General features: G+C 36.2%; 1 protein-coding gene across 1 annotated transcript in view; it reads left to right on the forward strand.

Moving 5' to 3' along the window:
• WWC1 (WW and C2 domain containing 1) overlaps positions 1-17,857 on the forward strand; it is a 141,812-nt gene that overhangs the window by 117,295 nt on the left and 6,660 nt on the right. The window contains exons 15-20 of the mRNA XM_012552422.3: positions 884-1,076; positions 8,517-8,672; positions 12,592-12,692; positions 13,598-13,733; positions 15,646-15,810; positions 16,184-16,276. Coding sequence (XP_012407876.1) covers positions 884-1,076; positions 8,517-8,672; positions 12,592-12,692; positions 13,598-13,733; positions 15,646-15,810; positions 16,184-16,276 — 844 coding nt within the window. The remainder of the gene's footprint in view (positions 1-883; positions 1,077-8,516; positions 8,673-12,591; positions 12,693-13,597; positions 13,734-15,645; positions 15,811-16,183; positions 16,277-17,857) is intronic.

The following is a 17,857-nucleotide window of genomic DNA, read 5'->3' on the forward strand; positions in this document are numbered from 1 at the left end:
CATCATCCATTATATTAGCATGTTGTTGTTGTAAAATTGATGTATAATGCAGATGAACTCCAGTCAACCAAATTTTGACATGGTTTTCTATAAGTCTTCATGATTGACCACATCAAAGGCCTTGGTCTGGTCAATAAATATTGAGTACAGACCTCTGTTCTGTTCTTGGCATTTCTCCTCAAGTGTTCAGGCAGCCAACATTTTATCAGCCATTTTTTGGACCTTTATGAAGTCACATTGGCTCTCAGGTAGATGACCAACTTCCAGGTGAAGGACTATTTCCTATGAAACAGAATATTTTTAAGTATCACTAAGAAACAGACAATTATGTCCTTTGAATCTGATGAGGGGATTTCCACGAGACTTTATGTAACCTTTTCAGTTGTTATTATTGTTCAGTTATGTTCAATTCTTTATGACCCCATTTGGAATTTTCTTGGCAAAAATACTAGTTTGCCATTTCCTTCTCCAGCTCATTTTACAAAGGAGGAAATTGAAACAAGTTATGTTAAGTGACTTATCCAGGGTCACATAGCTATTACATGTCTGAGCGCAGATTTGAACTCAGGAAGATGTCTCTTCTATCTCCCTGCCAAGCACTGTATATCCATTCTGCTATCTAGCTGTTCTTTACTGATACAGAAATAGAGTAAGGAGTCATATCTTTTTCCTTCTCCTTTCTGTGCTTGTTAATTAGTTTATACTCCTCTTTTGCACGTTTTATTATTTTATTGATGTATTTTGTTTTCACATTACAAATATCTATAAATAACTCTCACTCTTGCAAGTTTTCTTATAACAAAGTAAAACTAATAGTACAGTGGCAGTAACTGTTTAGTAAAATTCTTTGTGAGAGTCAACTCAAGCCTTTACTTTCCTTTAGGAATGTCCGTGTTGCCATCCTCCCTTGCTCTGAAAGCACACCTTGCTTATTCCGGACGAGGCCCCTGGAAGCTTCTGACAATCTTGTGTTCAATGAAATGTTCTGGGTATCCATCTCCTATCCTTCTCTCCATCAGAAGACCTTAAGAGTAGATGTCTGTTCTCCAGATCAGAACCACATGGAAGAGTGCCTGGTGAGGCTCATTTTTTTGCCTTCAGAACTTTGTCTATAGACTAATTCTTATCTGAGTTCTTAAGTGACATTTTAGAATATCAACCTGAAAATTTCCCATCTATGTATTTTGGCTAAAATGTGTTCATTTTTTTTGAAAGATGACAATAATAATAAGTCAACACATAGCACTCAAAAGTTTTCAAAGTTTTATATATTATATATGTATTAAAATCTTTTTTTATATATTATTATAATTATTATTATCTTATTTGATCCTAGGGCTGCAGCCCTGTGTAAGCAAATGCTATTTTAATCATCTCCATTTTACATATGAGAAAATAGGGGCATAGTGGCATAGTGGTTAAATGACTTGACAAATATGATTTTGTTATTAAATATCTGAGCAAGGATTCAAACCTAGGATTTCTTGATCTCACTTTTGATCCAGGGTTACATTCACCAAGCCTCCCTTCCAAATTATTGTATTTTATAAAAGGAACATAGGATGATGATTATCTTAAAGCCTTCATCAATGGTAGAATTGAAAGCATCATGGTGAAAAGAGGGGGAAGGAAGGAGTCAAAGGGCAAGATCTCACTATATAATCCCTTAAATTACATATTAATATAACTTGATTGTGATGTCTCTAAATAGGGATAGCCTCATCAAAGCAAAACAAATCAAACATCAGAATTTCAGGTCCCTAAACAGAATTTTTCCCCAACAGGTCACTGCTATTAGTCTTTCATACTTTAAGGAAAAGAGTAGAAACTACATTTTACTCCATAGGGAGATTCTCAGTTTCCCTCTAGAGTAGTACCATTGTGTACAGTAATAGAGGCTGATCCAGTGTTCTGTCCATTTATCCCCAGTTTTCCCATCTGAACAATCACTATCAGAGTTGAAAGACAAAAAAAGGAAGAAATTTTTCTAAGACTACACTTGATAGAACCTGAGATCTAAACCAGCAATGGAAACAACTTTGGAACTGAGAATTTGTAATAGGCCTACAGCTCTATAGAAGACAATTATAACCTTACACTATTAGCCAGGCTATTAACACTTTTCTAATCTTTTCTAATAGATAAATCTACAGACAAGTACTTACTATGTTCCAAAGGTGTCAATCCATTTTTTCTAACATTTTGTAATCAACAAGTATTTGTTTAATTATTACTATTCTTCTGCCATTTGTGCTAGGTATCAGAATATATATAAAGTCAACAATAAAATATTCCTTCCCTTTAGTATCCAATTATCAAATGAGATGACATTTGTAAAGCTTGACACAGTGCCTGACATTCGGTAGATGCTTAATAAATGCTTAATCCCTTATCTTACCTTAAGGAACTATTAGAAAGAAACAACCTGTCCACAGAAAAAAAATAAAAATAAAATAGACAGAAATATAAAGTAATTTGGGCCATGATGAGGGAGGGAGTCACTGGAAGTTGGGTAGTCAGGGTTGATCCTTAGGTAGAATGTTGTACCTGAACTGAACCTTGACCTTTAGCTTGAGACTAACATGATTTTAGTCTGCATTAAGAAAGTTATAGGGTCCAGAAGCAGCAAGATTAATTGCCACTATTCAAACGCAGAATATTGTGTTCAGCTAGGGATTCTAAATCAGTGTCCTTCCCACTCCTTCATTCTCTTGTTTTTTGATTTCTCAGCACAGTTTCATGTCTCAGGAAACTGAGAGAAATGGTGCTTCCTCTCTCCCAGGATGCCTGAGGTCTCAGAGTGCACTCTTATTCTTTTTTACTTTTTATTCTCATTAGAATTGAAGCCCTAGCTCAGAAATTATAAAGGCTACTCTTTCTCTTCTTTAGTCTGCTTATTCTTTAAATCTAAGACAGTAACAGACATTTCCAACGGGGAAAGAATATATCCAAAGAAAATAAAAATAAGTTAGATAATTCTCCCCTGCCCCTTGTTTCCCAAGATCCAGAATTCAAAGAATGATAAAGGGAAGGAATAAAACCTTCCTAAACCTAAAGGTTGAGGAAGATGAATGGAAATAATCTTCTATCTGCTCTCCAGAACAGCTCTTGTTCCATCTTGAACAGAATTCTCCAACCTTGGTGAGCTAATGAAGCTCCAAAGCCCATGTGGATAATCCTTACTTTCCCAGATGACCTGCCTCCTAAATGTTCAAGATAACTATTGCATCCTGATTTTAGGTAGCCAAAGGAGACAGATCTTAGGATACTCCTTTGGTATTCTCTTCCAGTGTCATAATCCTCAGGGAGCTATTACTTTTATATATCTTAAATCTCTTCTTCTTTAAACCTATTTCTTCCAAAACTATGCTGAAGAGCCTTTGTAGGAAAGTTTAACCAGACTCACTTTGGGAACCCACTGGATATCCTATTTACCTTTTCTCTCTATTATAAAATTAAGATAAACAAGAGACATTTTGAGGGAAAGCAATGGGATTATACTCTTAACTATTATACCTGGGCCCAGGTCATTGGTTTGAGCTGACTGATATCACTGCTCCCAAACTTCACCTCCCAGTGATAACTTCTGGGAACAAGAGTGCATCCTTACTGGAAAGGATGAGGCTTGTTACAAAGACATTCATTCATCAGTATAGTAGAATGTGCTGGCCTTGAACAAAGGAAAGACTAACGTTTTGTTGTGGGAAAATCACTTAAACTCTTTTTGTCTTAGTTTCCTCATCTACAAAATAAGTATAATTCTTACTGCTCTACAGGATTGTTGCAAGGAAAGTACTCTGTAAAATTTAAAGCACTATAAACATATAGGCTTCACTTATTATTTGTTAGATCACAAATGTAAAGCTAAAAGTAACTTCAGAGGCTTCTTAATCTAACTCTTTTCATTTTACAGATCAGGAAAATGAGGCTCAGGGAAGTTAAACGGCCTGTTCAAGATCACAAGTGTTGTTTAGGGGTATTCTTTCCATTATACCATGCTGCCTCTTTTTCCATATACATAAACCAATTCACATATATAATATATCACATAGCATATCCATATGTGTGTATATGCAGATATATACATATGTGTGTATGTGTATTGTATTCCCTGGGCCTTTATTGGCTTATTTCTCCATAGTAAGAGACTCAGAAGAGGAAAACTTGTGGTTTGATTCGGGAATTCTTGATGTCCTTCCAGCTTTAATGTTCTGTATTCTGTGTTGTAAGGGCGCTTTCAGTTCTGAGATTCTCCCCCATTGCTTCCCTATCTCAAGAAATTGAAAGAATTGGTCCCTGAGCCCCATGTATTCCTTAGAATTTCTGCAACAAATAGAAATGGATGGTGATGAGGCAATAAATTGATCAGGCTTTGGCAGACTCACCAGTAGCAACTAGGAAAGATTTTCTGGCTTCCTAGTAAAATACCCCAGCCCTGGGGTATTTCTCAATTAAAAGAGAATCAGTCCTGTTTCCTCTTCCTAATTGGTTGCCTTTTATTCCTCCTTCCTAATTGAAATCTGGCCATTGTAGGTTGCCATGGAGGCAGCTGAATCTCTCCATCTCACTTTGGCACTTATCTATATTTGGCTGCCTGATGAGAAGCTCACCTCACACTGGCTTATTTGGAAATTTTGAGTTGCTTACTCAAATAATGGAGTGTCCGATTTTGAAGAGGAAAGGAGCAAAAAATGTGAGAAATGAGGGAGGTTCTTTTTTTTTTTTTTAATTTTTTTTATTTTTTATTTAATAGCCTTTTATTTACAGGATATATACATGGGTAACTTTACAGCATTAACAATTGCCAAACCTCTTGTTCCAATTTTTCACCTCTTACCCCCCCCCCACCCCCTCCCCTAGATGGCAGGATGACCAGTAGATGTTAAATATATTAAAATATAACTTAGATACACAATTAAGTATACATGACCAAAACATTATTTTGCTGTACAAAAAGAATCAGACTCTGAATTATTGTACAATTAGCTTGTGAAGGAAATCAAAAATGCATGTGTGCATAAATATAGGGATTGGGAATTCAATGTAATGGTTTTTAGTCATCTCCCAGAGTTCTTTTTCTGGGTATAGCTAGTTCAGTTCATTACTGCTCCATTAGAAATGATTTGGTTGATCTCGTTGCTGAGGATGGCCTGATCCATCAGAACTGGTCATCATCTAGTATTGTTGTTGAAGTATATAATGATCTCCTGGTCCTGCTCATTTCACTCAGCATCAGTTCGTGTAAGTCTCTCCAGGCCTTTCTGAAATCATCCTGTTGGTCATTTCTTACAGAACAGTAATATTCCATAATTTTCTTTTTTTTTTTTTTTTTTTTAATAATTATAACTTTTTATTGACAGAACCCATGCCTGGGTAATTTTTTACAACATTATCCCTTGCACTCATTTCTGTTCCAACTTTTCTTTTTTTTTTTTTTATTTTTTATTTAATAGCCTTTTATTTACAGGATATATACATGGGTAACTTTACAGCATTAACAATTGCCAAACCTCTTGTTCCAATTTTTCACCTCTTACCCCCCCCCCACCCCCTCCCCCAGATGGCAGGATGACCAGTAGATGTTAAATATATTAAAATATAACTTAGATACACAATTAAGTATACATGACCAAAACATTATTTTGCTGTACAAAAAGAATCAGACTCTGAATTATTGTACAATTAGCTTGTGAAGGAAATCAAAAATGCAGGTGTGCATAAATATAGGGATTGGGAATTCAATGTAATGGTTTTTAGTCATCTCCCAGAGTTCTTTTTCTGGGTATAGCTAGTTCAGTTCATTACTGCTCCATTAGAAATGATTTGGTTGATCTCGTTGCTGAGGATGGCCTGATCCATCAGAACTGGTCATCATCTAGTATTGTTGTTGAAGTATATAATGATCTCCTGGTCCTGCTCATTTCACTCAGCATCAGTTCGTGTAAGTCTCTCCAGGCCTTTCTGAAATCATCCTGTTGGTCATTTCTTACAGAACAGTAATATTCCATAATTTTCATATACCACAATTTATTCAGCCATTCTCCCACTGATGGACATCCATTCAGTTTCCAGTTTCTAGCCACTACAAAAAGGGCTGCCACAAACATTCGTGCACATACAGGTCCCTTTCCCTTCTTTATAATCTCTTTGGGATATAATCCCAGTAGTAACACTGCTGGATCAAAGGGTATGCACAGTTTGATAACTTTTTGAGCATAGTTCCAAACTACTCTCCAAAATGGTTGGATTCGTTCACAACTCCACCAACAATGCATCAATGTCCCAGTTTTCCCACATCCCCTCCAACAATCATCATTATTTTTTCCTGTCATCTTAGCCAATCTGACAGGTGTGTAGTGGTATCTTAGAGTTGTCTTAATTTGCATTTCTCTGATTAATAATGACTTGGAGCATCTTTTCATATGACTAGAAATAGTTTCAATTTCTTCATCTGAGAATTGTCTGTTCATATCCTTTGACCATTTTTCAATTGGAGAATGGCTTGATTTTTTATAAATTAGAGTTAATTCTCTATATATTTTGGAAATGAGGCCTTTATCAGAACCTTTGACTGTAAAAATATTTTCCCAGTTTATTGCTTCCCTTCTAATCTTGTCTGCATTAGTTTTGTTTGTGCAAAAACTTTTCAGTTTGGTATAATCGAAATTTTCTATTTTGTGATCAGTAATGATCTCTAGTTCTGCTTTGGTCATAAAGACCTTCAATGAGGGAGGTTCTTAGGCAAATCTTTCTGGGGGTGAAGATAAATACTAATGGCCACCCAAGGGATTAGGTACTTTTACCTTGGAGGGGTCTGGGAAATATGCTGTCTTCATCTGTTTTCATTTCATTCAATAATTAATTATTTTTTAATTCAATAGAATTTTATTTTTCTAATTACATGTAAGGACAGTTTTCAACATTCATTTTTGTCAGATTTTGAGTTCCAAATTATTTTCTCCCTCTCTTTTTTGCCTCCCCTTTCCCCAAGACAGCAACCAATCTGTATAGTTTATACATGTATAATCATTTCAAACCTATTTCTGTATTAATCAAGTAATTAATTATTAATCTCCTATTTAGTATTGTATACTAAGTAAAAATTATTGAGAATAAAACTTGGAGTTTATATCAGTGGGTGAGTAACTAGCATTTATGGTATGGAAAGTATTTTATGTATGTATCTGTTTTAATCCTCATAGCTACCCCATAAGGTAGATAGTATTATTACCCACAATTTACAGTTGAGGAAACTGAAGCTGAGGGTTTAAGTGTCTTGCCTGGGGGCACACAGCTGGTAATTATCTAAGGCAAGGCTTGCCTGAGATAATTAGGTCTTATAGAAAGCCTCTACTAAAGAATGCTGCACTATATAAATGTTAGTTATCATCATCATCATTATTTTCCTCTCCAAGAGTTCCATATATCAGTGAAATCAGAATCTAGTTCAAAATCTAAGAGCTCTGGAGTCGGAAGAAGATGGAGTTTTAGTAAGGATAGCAGTCATGAGGAAGGCTTCCTGGTAGATATTTGAATTGCGACTTGGAAGGATGGGTAAGATTTACTTAGACTGAAAAGAAAGGGTTAGATATTCTTTTCAGCTGTATTGACCCTGGTAATCCTGAGCTTAATTAACCACTTGTGGTTTCCCATTCCCTCTGGCCTCAACCTTCATTTCTTGCATTTCTTTCCTATACCACTAATACCTCTTGATATATATCCTTAGTCCCTGATGCTAGTCACAAACTGGAACTTGTCCAGTAAAGCACAACTAGTATGGTGAGAGGCCTGAAAGCTGATATAGGAGCTTGGGGTTAGAGGAATTGAGATTGTGGGTTTAGCCAAGAGAAGAGAAGGAAAAAAAATGTAGGTTATTATATCCCTCCCAATACTTAGGAGGGATATAATAACCTACATTTTTTTAAATTGTTATGGACAAGGAGATATAAATTTTCTTTGCTTGACCCATTGGGAAGAACTAGGAGAAGTAGCTAGAAGTTAAAGAGAGGCAAACAAAGTCAATGTAAGGAAAAACTTCTAAGCAGTTAGAGCTGTTTGAAAGCAGGATGAATGGGCAATGATTAAAAATCTCAAAGCAAAGTGCAAAGTCTAGAGGGGATTTTTGTTCCAGTATTCATGACTTCTGACCTTTCCAGTTTAAGATTATTTTGATTCCCTGAAGAGAGGCACCATTTCCTGATTATATCTGTATCTCCCCCAAAACTTAATCCAGTGCTATGTATACAATAAATGTTAATTCGAATTGGAATAAGTAAAAATAAAATAAAATGATATCTTATTTTGTTAAATTATCTAGGCTCTGATCCAATTATGGTTAACCAGGAATGGACTATGCTTTCAGACCTAAAAGGGCTTAATTTTTAATTTTCTTTATTCTCTGTAAATTCTTCTTTTAGTGTGTCCCTAGTGCTTTCCAAATAGCTCCTAAAAACTGAGAATAGTCTAAGAGAGTGTGTCACTAGTCCCAGACCTTCTCTCTTCTTATTCTACTACAGGGTGGAGCCCAGATCAGCCTTGCTGAGGTCTGTCGTTCAGGAGAAAAGACAGTGCGCTGGTACAATCTCTTGAGCTACAAATACTTGAAGAAGCAAAGCCGACAAAACAAGCAAGATGCACACAGCTGTTCTGTAATGGTGGGCACTGAAAACTCGGTGAGAGGGCATGAATGAGTGTTTACCCAACATCTATGACACTCAGGAGAGATGGGGTATTCAGAAATGAAAATAGTTGTGTCATCAGGGGAAGGAGAACAGTAGAGATGTGAAATATCCACAGATTAAGTAGGGCTTTGATAAACTGGGAAGCATCAAGAGAAAGTAAACCAAGATGATAAAAGGCCATAAGTCTGTCATATAAGGAGTACTTGAAGGAATTGAAGAAAGGGTTAGACATTTAATCTAGAATAGGCTTAGAATGGGACACGATAGCCATAATTAAGTATTTAAAGGTCTCTTATGTGTAAGAGGCAATAATTTTGTACTATTTCATCCCAGAGGACAATGAGGAATAACGAGTGAAAGTTAAAAAGATTAAATGTTAGAAAAAGTTCCATAGCAATTAAAACCATCCCAGAATGGAATGAGTTGTTTCAGAATTTCAGATTTCCTTTGGAGGTCTTCAAGTAGTCTGAGTCACCACTTAGTATATTAGAGTGAGCTTTCCTCTTTGAGTATGAATTGAACTTGTTCACTGCTAGACCTCCTTCCTGTTCTGTGAGAGGGAAGAAAAATAAAAAAGGGCTAGCTATATGTGTGTGTGTAACATGCACATAGGTCTCTTTACAAATAGATGGACACACATGTACATATAGTTATAAATATATCCTTTAATACTTAAAGGAGTTGTGATTTTGTTAGTGAGTACTTACACACACACACATGCACACATTGAAGTCCCTCTATCACTTAAAATATGACTTTTTTGAAAACTGCCATGGATAAAAAGTTCATCATACTAACATCCTCATGATGAACCTCCCCCAAATTTAGTTACACTGATCAATCCTTGGACAATAGACATACAGTTTGAATTTTTAAGGTCTTTTCAACTTGGGAAGGACCTGCCAAAAACTTGTGCTATACTAGTATAAGTTATAAGAGCACAGGGTCATCTCTTCCACTGGAAAGAGGGGAAAGGAAGGAGAGAAGAGAGAGTGAGGGAGAGGGAAAAATATCCTCATACCATAGATAAGTGTTTTTTGCATAATATATAGAGACATGTAATAAGACGATAGACACATACACAAATGTATGTATGTCTTACATGTATATATGTACATCTGAGTATAAATATCTGCCACAGTGCAATTTGGCTAACCTTTTTGAATTTGCCAGAAGGAAATCTGCTTTTAAGCATTTTAAAAATAGTAATAAAACTTACCCAAAGAAAAGAATGGAATTAATAATTTTTAAAACAATCACTTTTAAAATACAATCATGTATCATTCATTTTTAGAACAGTTTTTTAAAAAGGTTTAAAAATTAACCTATGTTTTCAACCCCCTTCAGATGTTTCTGAGTGGCAGAGCAGTGTGACTATGGATTCAAATCCTATTTATGCCATGGATTGCCTTTGTGACAATTATTAAGTCACTTAACTTCTCAGTAGTTTCAGATAATAGGTTACAAAGGAGTTATTGATCTATATTGGTAGAGATAGTTTTCACACACTGAAAGTTCTCTATACTATAGATTCTACTCCTTCATGTATTATTTCCTGCACTTAGATGGCATAATCATTTTTTAAATACTCATTAAAACCGATAGTCCTATAAGTTCTCTGTACATATATATTTGTACACATATTTGTTAGATATAAGACCACACAGTTATATAATATGTAGATATATACACACATATATACATAGAGACTTTATATAGCTTAGTGATAGACATGTATATAGCACTTAATTTTTCATTTGGCCAAGAGATTTTATTTTTATTTATACACCAAAACCTTTAAGGATCCCAATAATGCTTATTTTTCTGTAGTCAAACATGAAAGGAAGAAGTTCTTGGCCTTCTCTCTCACTTGGAAAATATCTTTTGAAAGTACATTAGAAGCACCAGTCCTGAAATCAGGAGGACCTAAGTTCAAGTCTGGTCTCAGACACTTAACATATCTTAGCTATGTGACCCTGGGAAAATTGCTTAATCCCAATTACCTCAGAAAAAAAAAAAAAAAAAGGACATTACAATTAGTCTTCCCATTTTGTTAATGGAGGATAGAAAGATTACATTAGTAGATATATAATGGCATAGATGAACTTTACTATGTGATCCAAAATAAAAAATATGATTTATTTTTTAAACCTATAATCTCCTAGAGATAGAATTTCAGTCATAGAGGAAAAAAGATTTTCCTCTTGAGTTGGGAGAAAGGATCCTTTTTCAATTAAAAATCAAATATTGGATGTATAGTAGGATTATTGTTTCTGAACAGGAATAAGAAACAGTGTACCACAGTGAATAGAAATCTAGAAGACCTGGATTCAAGTGCCACTTAATATATAGTGGCTGTGTGACTGGGCAAGTCACAGAGTCTCTCAGTGGACCAGCCAATTCTCTAAGAGTCCTAAATCCAGAGCAGGTATAATCTGTATTGGTAGAGAAAGTTTCTCACTGGGGTCTCCCTCTACTAATGAGCTCAAAGGAATGGATTCTCCACCTAAAACATGTTTCATTATATGATTCTGTCTGCATTGTAAAGCCAATAGAAATACTTTGGGAAGAATATGTTATTGAATTTCACAGATCTTTTTCCTCTCCACCATTAGTGTAATTGAACAACTGCCTCTGTAGCTTGTCTTGTTTTGAATTGGTATTCTGCTAAATTGCATTAGAGTATCAGGTTAATCAGGATTTTACAGTACTAATGAGTTGCTTTTAAGTTCTGTTGCAGCATTCTATTTTTTTTTTATTTGAACCCCAAACTTTTTTCATTAATCTATTTACAATTCTTTGAGATAATTATAAATCATAAAGACTATGAAAGATCATTATTTTTAAAATTATTTTTATTATCGTTTAAAGGATCATATTTATAAGTAGCCATGTGACTTGGAAAAAAGTCTTTCAAATAGATTTCAATTTTTTTTTTTAATTTTGCTCAAAGCTATGAGAGAAGAACTTTTTGGATTAAAGGGGGAAAAAAACCACATTGAGCATATATTGAGATAATTGTATTTTTGAAGCTGTGAGAGGTAGCATGACATAATGACTCAAGATCCAGCCTGTAAGAATTGGGTTTAAGTGTTACTTCTGATATGCAATATGCAATAGCATGTCAGAAGTAAATGGGAAGGGAGAGAAGAGGGGAACAAGTCACTGGTCCTTATTCCTATAATTCACAGTTCTTTGTCACCTTGTGCTTCGTGAGGTGTTTTCCCCTCATGATTGCCCTCTACTGTAAGTAATATAATTTTTATTCTTTACAGTCAACAAAATTGAGACCCAGAAAGGAAAAGCAATTTACTTGTGATCATATTGGATGATAGTAAAAGTTAGTGGAAAAGGCAGTGGGTTTAGAGCCAGAGGACCAAGTTTGAACCCTAGCATTCAGCAAAACACTTAAACTCTCCAAGTCTCAAAGTCTTCTGTAACAGGATAAGATTGACCTCCATGCTCTCTGTTCTTTCTACCACCAAGGCCTATGGACCATGAGTTATTGAATTGGCCTAACTAGACTTCACTCACTGTTAATAAAAGAGAGAAGCTGGACTAGATGAAGAGCTTTTAAACCTGGTATCCATCAATTTATTTTTTCTAATATTGTGATAACTTTATTTTGAGGAAATTAATTTCCTTTTGTAATTCTATGTGTTTTATGCATTTAAAAAAACATTCATCCAAGAAGGGGTCCATAGGTTTATTTCACCAGACTACCAAAGAGGCCCATGAACATTTAAGAATGCTTGAACTTATATTGGGTTCTTACATTGGATTCTTGATGATTTCCAAAGATTTCTTTTGGCTTTAAAATTTTAGCATTCTATAATTGATCTTGAGCAGTGGAGCTGGGAAGTGTGATGAGTGAGCCTCTGAGTGAGCCTCATGAACCTTTTCTCTACAGGACACTGTTTCTGCACTCCTAGAACAGACAGCTGTGGAACTGAAGGCTGTGGAGAAGAGGCTAGAGGGGAAAAGTAACGCTCTGACTATGGAAGAAAGCTGGTGAGTGAGGGAGGGTCTCCCCCCTGAAAAACCCTCCCAGGACTGAGCAGGTCCAGCTGAAAGAGAACAGGAGCCCAGGTCCTTATCCCAGTGTACCCTTAATATTCAGGAATAGAGGTCCCTGAGAAAATCTGAGAATGACTTTGCTTTCCCATAACTCCCCAGTTCCAAATTCCAAATGCTTTAACAGCTAGATGTGCCCTTCTACTCAACTCCTTTCACTGAGCTTATCCTTCAGCTATTCTGCCTGTTGTGATTGAGTAGAAAAAATTGCTGGGTCAAGGTTGCTTTTTTTTTTTTTTTTTTAATTTGCTTTGTCTATGGCAAACCGCTGTGTTGCTTCAAACGGGAGGTCTGAAGCCGGAAATAGACATAAGACATGTCTTCTAAAACTCTGGCAGAAGATCAGTGCTTTAAGCCAAATTCCCAAGCTTTTATGGGGACTTTTCACATTGTTACTTAGCAACCCTGCTTCTGTTCTCTTTCTTTCTCTCTCTTCCTATCCCACTCATCCCCACACACATACTTCCCTCCCCATCCCTCCTTAGCCAGTCAGACTCTCTAAGACATTAACTTATAAATATGGCTTGGACATACTGAAGTCAGTCATGTTGAGACAAATCCCACTATATTCCCACAGAAATCTGTGATTAGCTTTTTTGGGGGAAAATATCAGCCCCATGATAGTTACTAGAATCTGTATGTAAATTAGGATCCTCCAATTCAGTTTTCACCTTTTTCTTCCCAACAATCATGTCCTCTTAGCTATTCATTTTAGTGTTTAGAATTTCTTTATTTCCTGAGATTCCAGACAAGAGAAACATAAGGGCAATGATCAGTAGTTAGGGGTCATTGGAGGTTAGATTGTCTCTGGTGGATGACCAAAGCCCTTTGTGCTATAATAGGTCATATGATGAGGATCCCAATGGTGGCAGTGAGAACGAAGGAGCAGCTGAGGAAGAGGACGAGGATGAAGAGGGAGAAGAGGACATTTTCACAGAGAAAAATTCACTGAGTGTGGAAGATAGCCCAGCAATAAAGGTAAGGAAGGCAAAAATGAATAACATCTAAGAGTCTAAATCCATCTGCCTAGGAAAGATATCACAGTAGAGCAGCATTACTTCCCCTCCAGGCTCATTTCAGAGAAGAACAGATTCTGTCCTTAAGTGCCTTTTGATTTCCCCCTGAGAAGTGCTATTGAGATAATGGGCTACAAGCTGTTGCCACTCCTAGCAGTTAGTGGAGGGTTGGGGATGTCCACTTTTTGTCTACCAAGAAAAAAAAAAATTCCTTTGGAATTGGAGGAGTATAAAAAGCAAAAGGAAGTGGAAGCAGTAGGAGACTGAATTCAAAGATTCTTATCCCCAGTTTTGTCATAGCACTGGTAATCAAAGCGATTAAGTGTTACCCCAAAAAAAGTATCAAATGAGAAGGGGATTTTATCCACTGGACAAGTAGTTGGGTTCAATGATCTCCAAAATGTCTTGATTCTGTCTATGAATCTCTTTCCCTAATATCAAATCCAAGGGCCATTCTGTTACTCAGAAAGGAACTGGTTCTACAAGGTTTCAAATTCTTCCCCATCCTCTGATGCATCCTGATCTATGAGGTACAGAAGTCATCACAGTCCTTAGGTTTCCCTGTGCCCATGGTTTTTGTCAGAACTGGTTACTCATTCCTCTCTTTGCTCCAGCTGCTTCCTCAACCCTACCCTTTATTTGTCTGCTTACCAAATGTGGTTCTGCCCAAAGCTTTATAGAGAAGACATACATGATGTTCCTCCTTTATCCTTCCTTTATCTTCTATCTCTATAGTTCCATTAGTATTTCTGTAGATCCACTGTTATAATAGTCTTCACTTTACAAGTTTAATCTGTCCTTTTTGGTGCCAAATTTCTATTAATACCAAGTTTCTCTAGTTTATTTTTGAACACCAGGCCTAGAGTCAGAAAGAACTGGATTCAAATCTAGCCTCAGACGCTTATTAGGTACGATGACTTTGGGCAAGCTACTTCACTTTTGCTTGCCTCAACTCTAATATCTGTAATATGGAGATATTAATAGTTTCTATCTCCTAGGGTTATTGTGTGGAGCAAATAAGATAAGAATTATAATGCCTGACACATAATAAGCATGAAATAAATGTTGTTATAGTTATCCCATCCACATTATAGGAGTTAAGGGTCAGTGCTCCACAATCTAGAAAATTCACATAAAGTTTTTTTGGCGCTCCCTTCATACCAAAGAAGAAGTCTGAATTTTCCTTTTTTTTCCCCTTTTATGGGGTACTTACAGTACTTTACTATAAAATTTGGATTGATATTATACAATACTATACTTTTATGAGCTTCTGACTTTTTCATCTGCTAGCCTTCATGTGTAGAAGCCTTTATTGGCTTCTACAAAACTCCCCAAAAATGCCCATTAAATTTTTTATGCTGAACTGGAATATAGCAAGACCACGAAGGGGAAACTCACGATGTGAAAGGGATAACTGTATTATTATCATCATTATCATTATTTGACAGAGAATGTTAGACTGATCTTTCAAGTATTTTTTAAAGTCCTGATAGGTTCTTCAGAAATTAACATAAAATATAAGAAATTAAATGTAAATAAGTATGAGGAAAATCAGATTTCGATTTATAAAATTGTTCAGAGACGCTCTTTTATGTAAAAACAAAGTATACCTCTGCTGGCTACTTGGTTTTTTTTCTAAAGACTGAAAATATCCTCCTGCTGTTATAGCAAAGGAGGAACCTCAAGGGATGAAGACAGTGGTTGCTCTAGATGTGAAAATATAACAGAGCCATTGGTTAGCTGCGGGGGAAAAAGGGAAATTTCAGGCTATGCTGACAGCAAAGAAAACTTGAGCCTAAAAGAATTGATCAAAAGTAGGTAATTAGATCCTCATGAATGACAGATGGCTTTAGGATGAGTGACTTTTTTCTTAGGTGGACAAAGAAACCAACACAGACAGTCTGACGCCATCACCTACAGTTGTGCGGCCCAAAGATCGAAGGATGGGCAACCCACCCCCAACGCCATTTGTCCGAGGGAGCACCATCATTCGCTCTAAAACCTTCTCTCCTGGGCCTCAAAGTCAGTATGTGTGTCGGGTAAGTAACACTAAGGAAGAACCATTCTTTTATTTCTAATATATTTTATACTCTCATTGCCACTAATTCAGTTAAGTTCCTTCATGCCTATATTATTGAAATAGTTTCCCAACTTGTGTCCCTGCCTGAATATTTCTCTCCTCTATCCCAGTATCTGTACTACTTATAGATTAATCTATTAAAAACATTGCTTTCATCATGTCAAAAAATTTTTTTAATGGTTCCTTGTTATTTGTGCGATGAAATCCAAACTTCTTAGTCTGGGATTCAAAGCTCTCCTCAATCTCCAAGCACCAACCCTTATTATTCACGGTAGATTCAGTATTAATGAGAAAAGCTCCACATTTACATTATGTTGACATTTTTCTTTCAGTTAAATCGAAGTGATAGTGATAGCTCAACCCTATCCAAAAAGCCACCTTTTGTTCGAAATTCCTTGGAAAGAAGAAGTGTCCGAATGAAGAGGGTAAGAAATTGCTTTGAAGCTATTCTTTGGTACAGGGCCTTCTCGCTCTCATCCTCAGCCATTAGATGAAAATGCCCTTTATGAGCAGCCAATAATGTTGTTGAACCTGGTGGAATTCTCTTCACAAGTTTTCATGTAAAGGATCTAGCTCTTTGAAACAGCAAGCCTGAACAGGAGAAAGGATACTGTGTGTGCATTATGAATTGGCATACTTAGCTTTGCTTGACAAAAGCATCAACCTCTAATTAGATAGGAAGTTTCTCAAGGGCATATTTATTTGGTAAATTCTCCCCCAACTCCAATCTCTTTAGCCCCTTGCATCAGGTTTTGCACTTGAGTAAATGTTGTCCAACTAGTTGATTAATTAAGGCTTCTGACTGTCTTCTGCTGCAATAAGAAACTTGAGTTTCCAAGAGCCTCTCAAAAGCAATGAAGTGCAAAAGAGTTTTTTGCAAACCAGCTAGAAATTGACATTGAAAGCTGACAGGTTGTCCCTAAAAGACATGGAGATTTCTTTGGGAAAATGGTCCTATCCAGACATTCATTCTAGTTACTTACAAGTCAAGTCTGGACTAGATTAGAGAGTAGTTTGCAAATGCAAGAATGTCCAAAGTGAATGCCCAATAGTAGATAATAGCATAAAAATGAAGGATCTGCAGCACCAAAGGCTGTGTATGAACAAATAAGTTCTGCAGAGCTTTAGATTTACAACTGAGCTGAAGAATCAATCAATCAACAAGGTTTATTAAAAATACCTCCTATGGGCCATGCATTATATTAGCAGTGGTGATGTGCATAGGTAATGGCACATGTACAAACTGCCTCTAACATTGACATATGCACAAAATACCTCTGATAACATCTTGCATTTGGGAGAGATGTGAGGATGTGTAATGAAAATGTCTTTGAGAGACTATGGAGCGTGTATTGACTGTAACTGATTTGGGTTGCTAATGGACTCTCCAGGCACTCTGTGCGTATATACACATACACCCTCACACAAATTTATAGATATACAGATATATAGTTGCAGATAATGATAAAAATGTAGATATAGCTAAAATATAGATTTAAATATAATTACATTCATTTAAATAATTAAATATAGCTATATATGAGCATATAGATATAGATATATATATAGAGAGAGAGAGAAAGAGAGAGAGAGGTGATATAAAGAAATACAGATGGAGATGCACACAAATATAAAGTAACTTTAAAGTAACTGAATCCATAAATGAATTTGGATGGCCAGCAATGTCAAGAGTGTAAGGAAGTGCTTGCCTGGTCCCAAACAAGATATAACATTTCCAGAGCAGCTATTTATTCTTCATTCCTTCTTCTCCTAAATTATTTCCTCTGCTCATGGAGTATGAAAGAGACAAGGTAACATGTTGAAGGAAATATAAGGGGGTCAGAGGAGAGACATGATATTCATTGTTCTTAGCCAGAAAAGTTCACAAGCCCGTGACATTGATGCAGCACTTAGGGGGGTTGACATGATTTTCTAAGGGCAATGACTGGATTGCTGAGAAAAAGACCCTGCAGAAGTACAAAAGGGGCTGCTGGCCAAAATGCAAG

Source organism: Sarcophilus harrisii, chromosome 2, assembly GCF_902635505.1.
Source record: "Sarcophilus harrisii chromosome 2, mSarHar1.11, whole genome shotgun sequence".
NCBI lineage: Eukaryota > Metazoa > Chordata > Mammalia > Dasyuromorphia > Dasyuridae > Sarcophilus > Sarcophilus harrisii.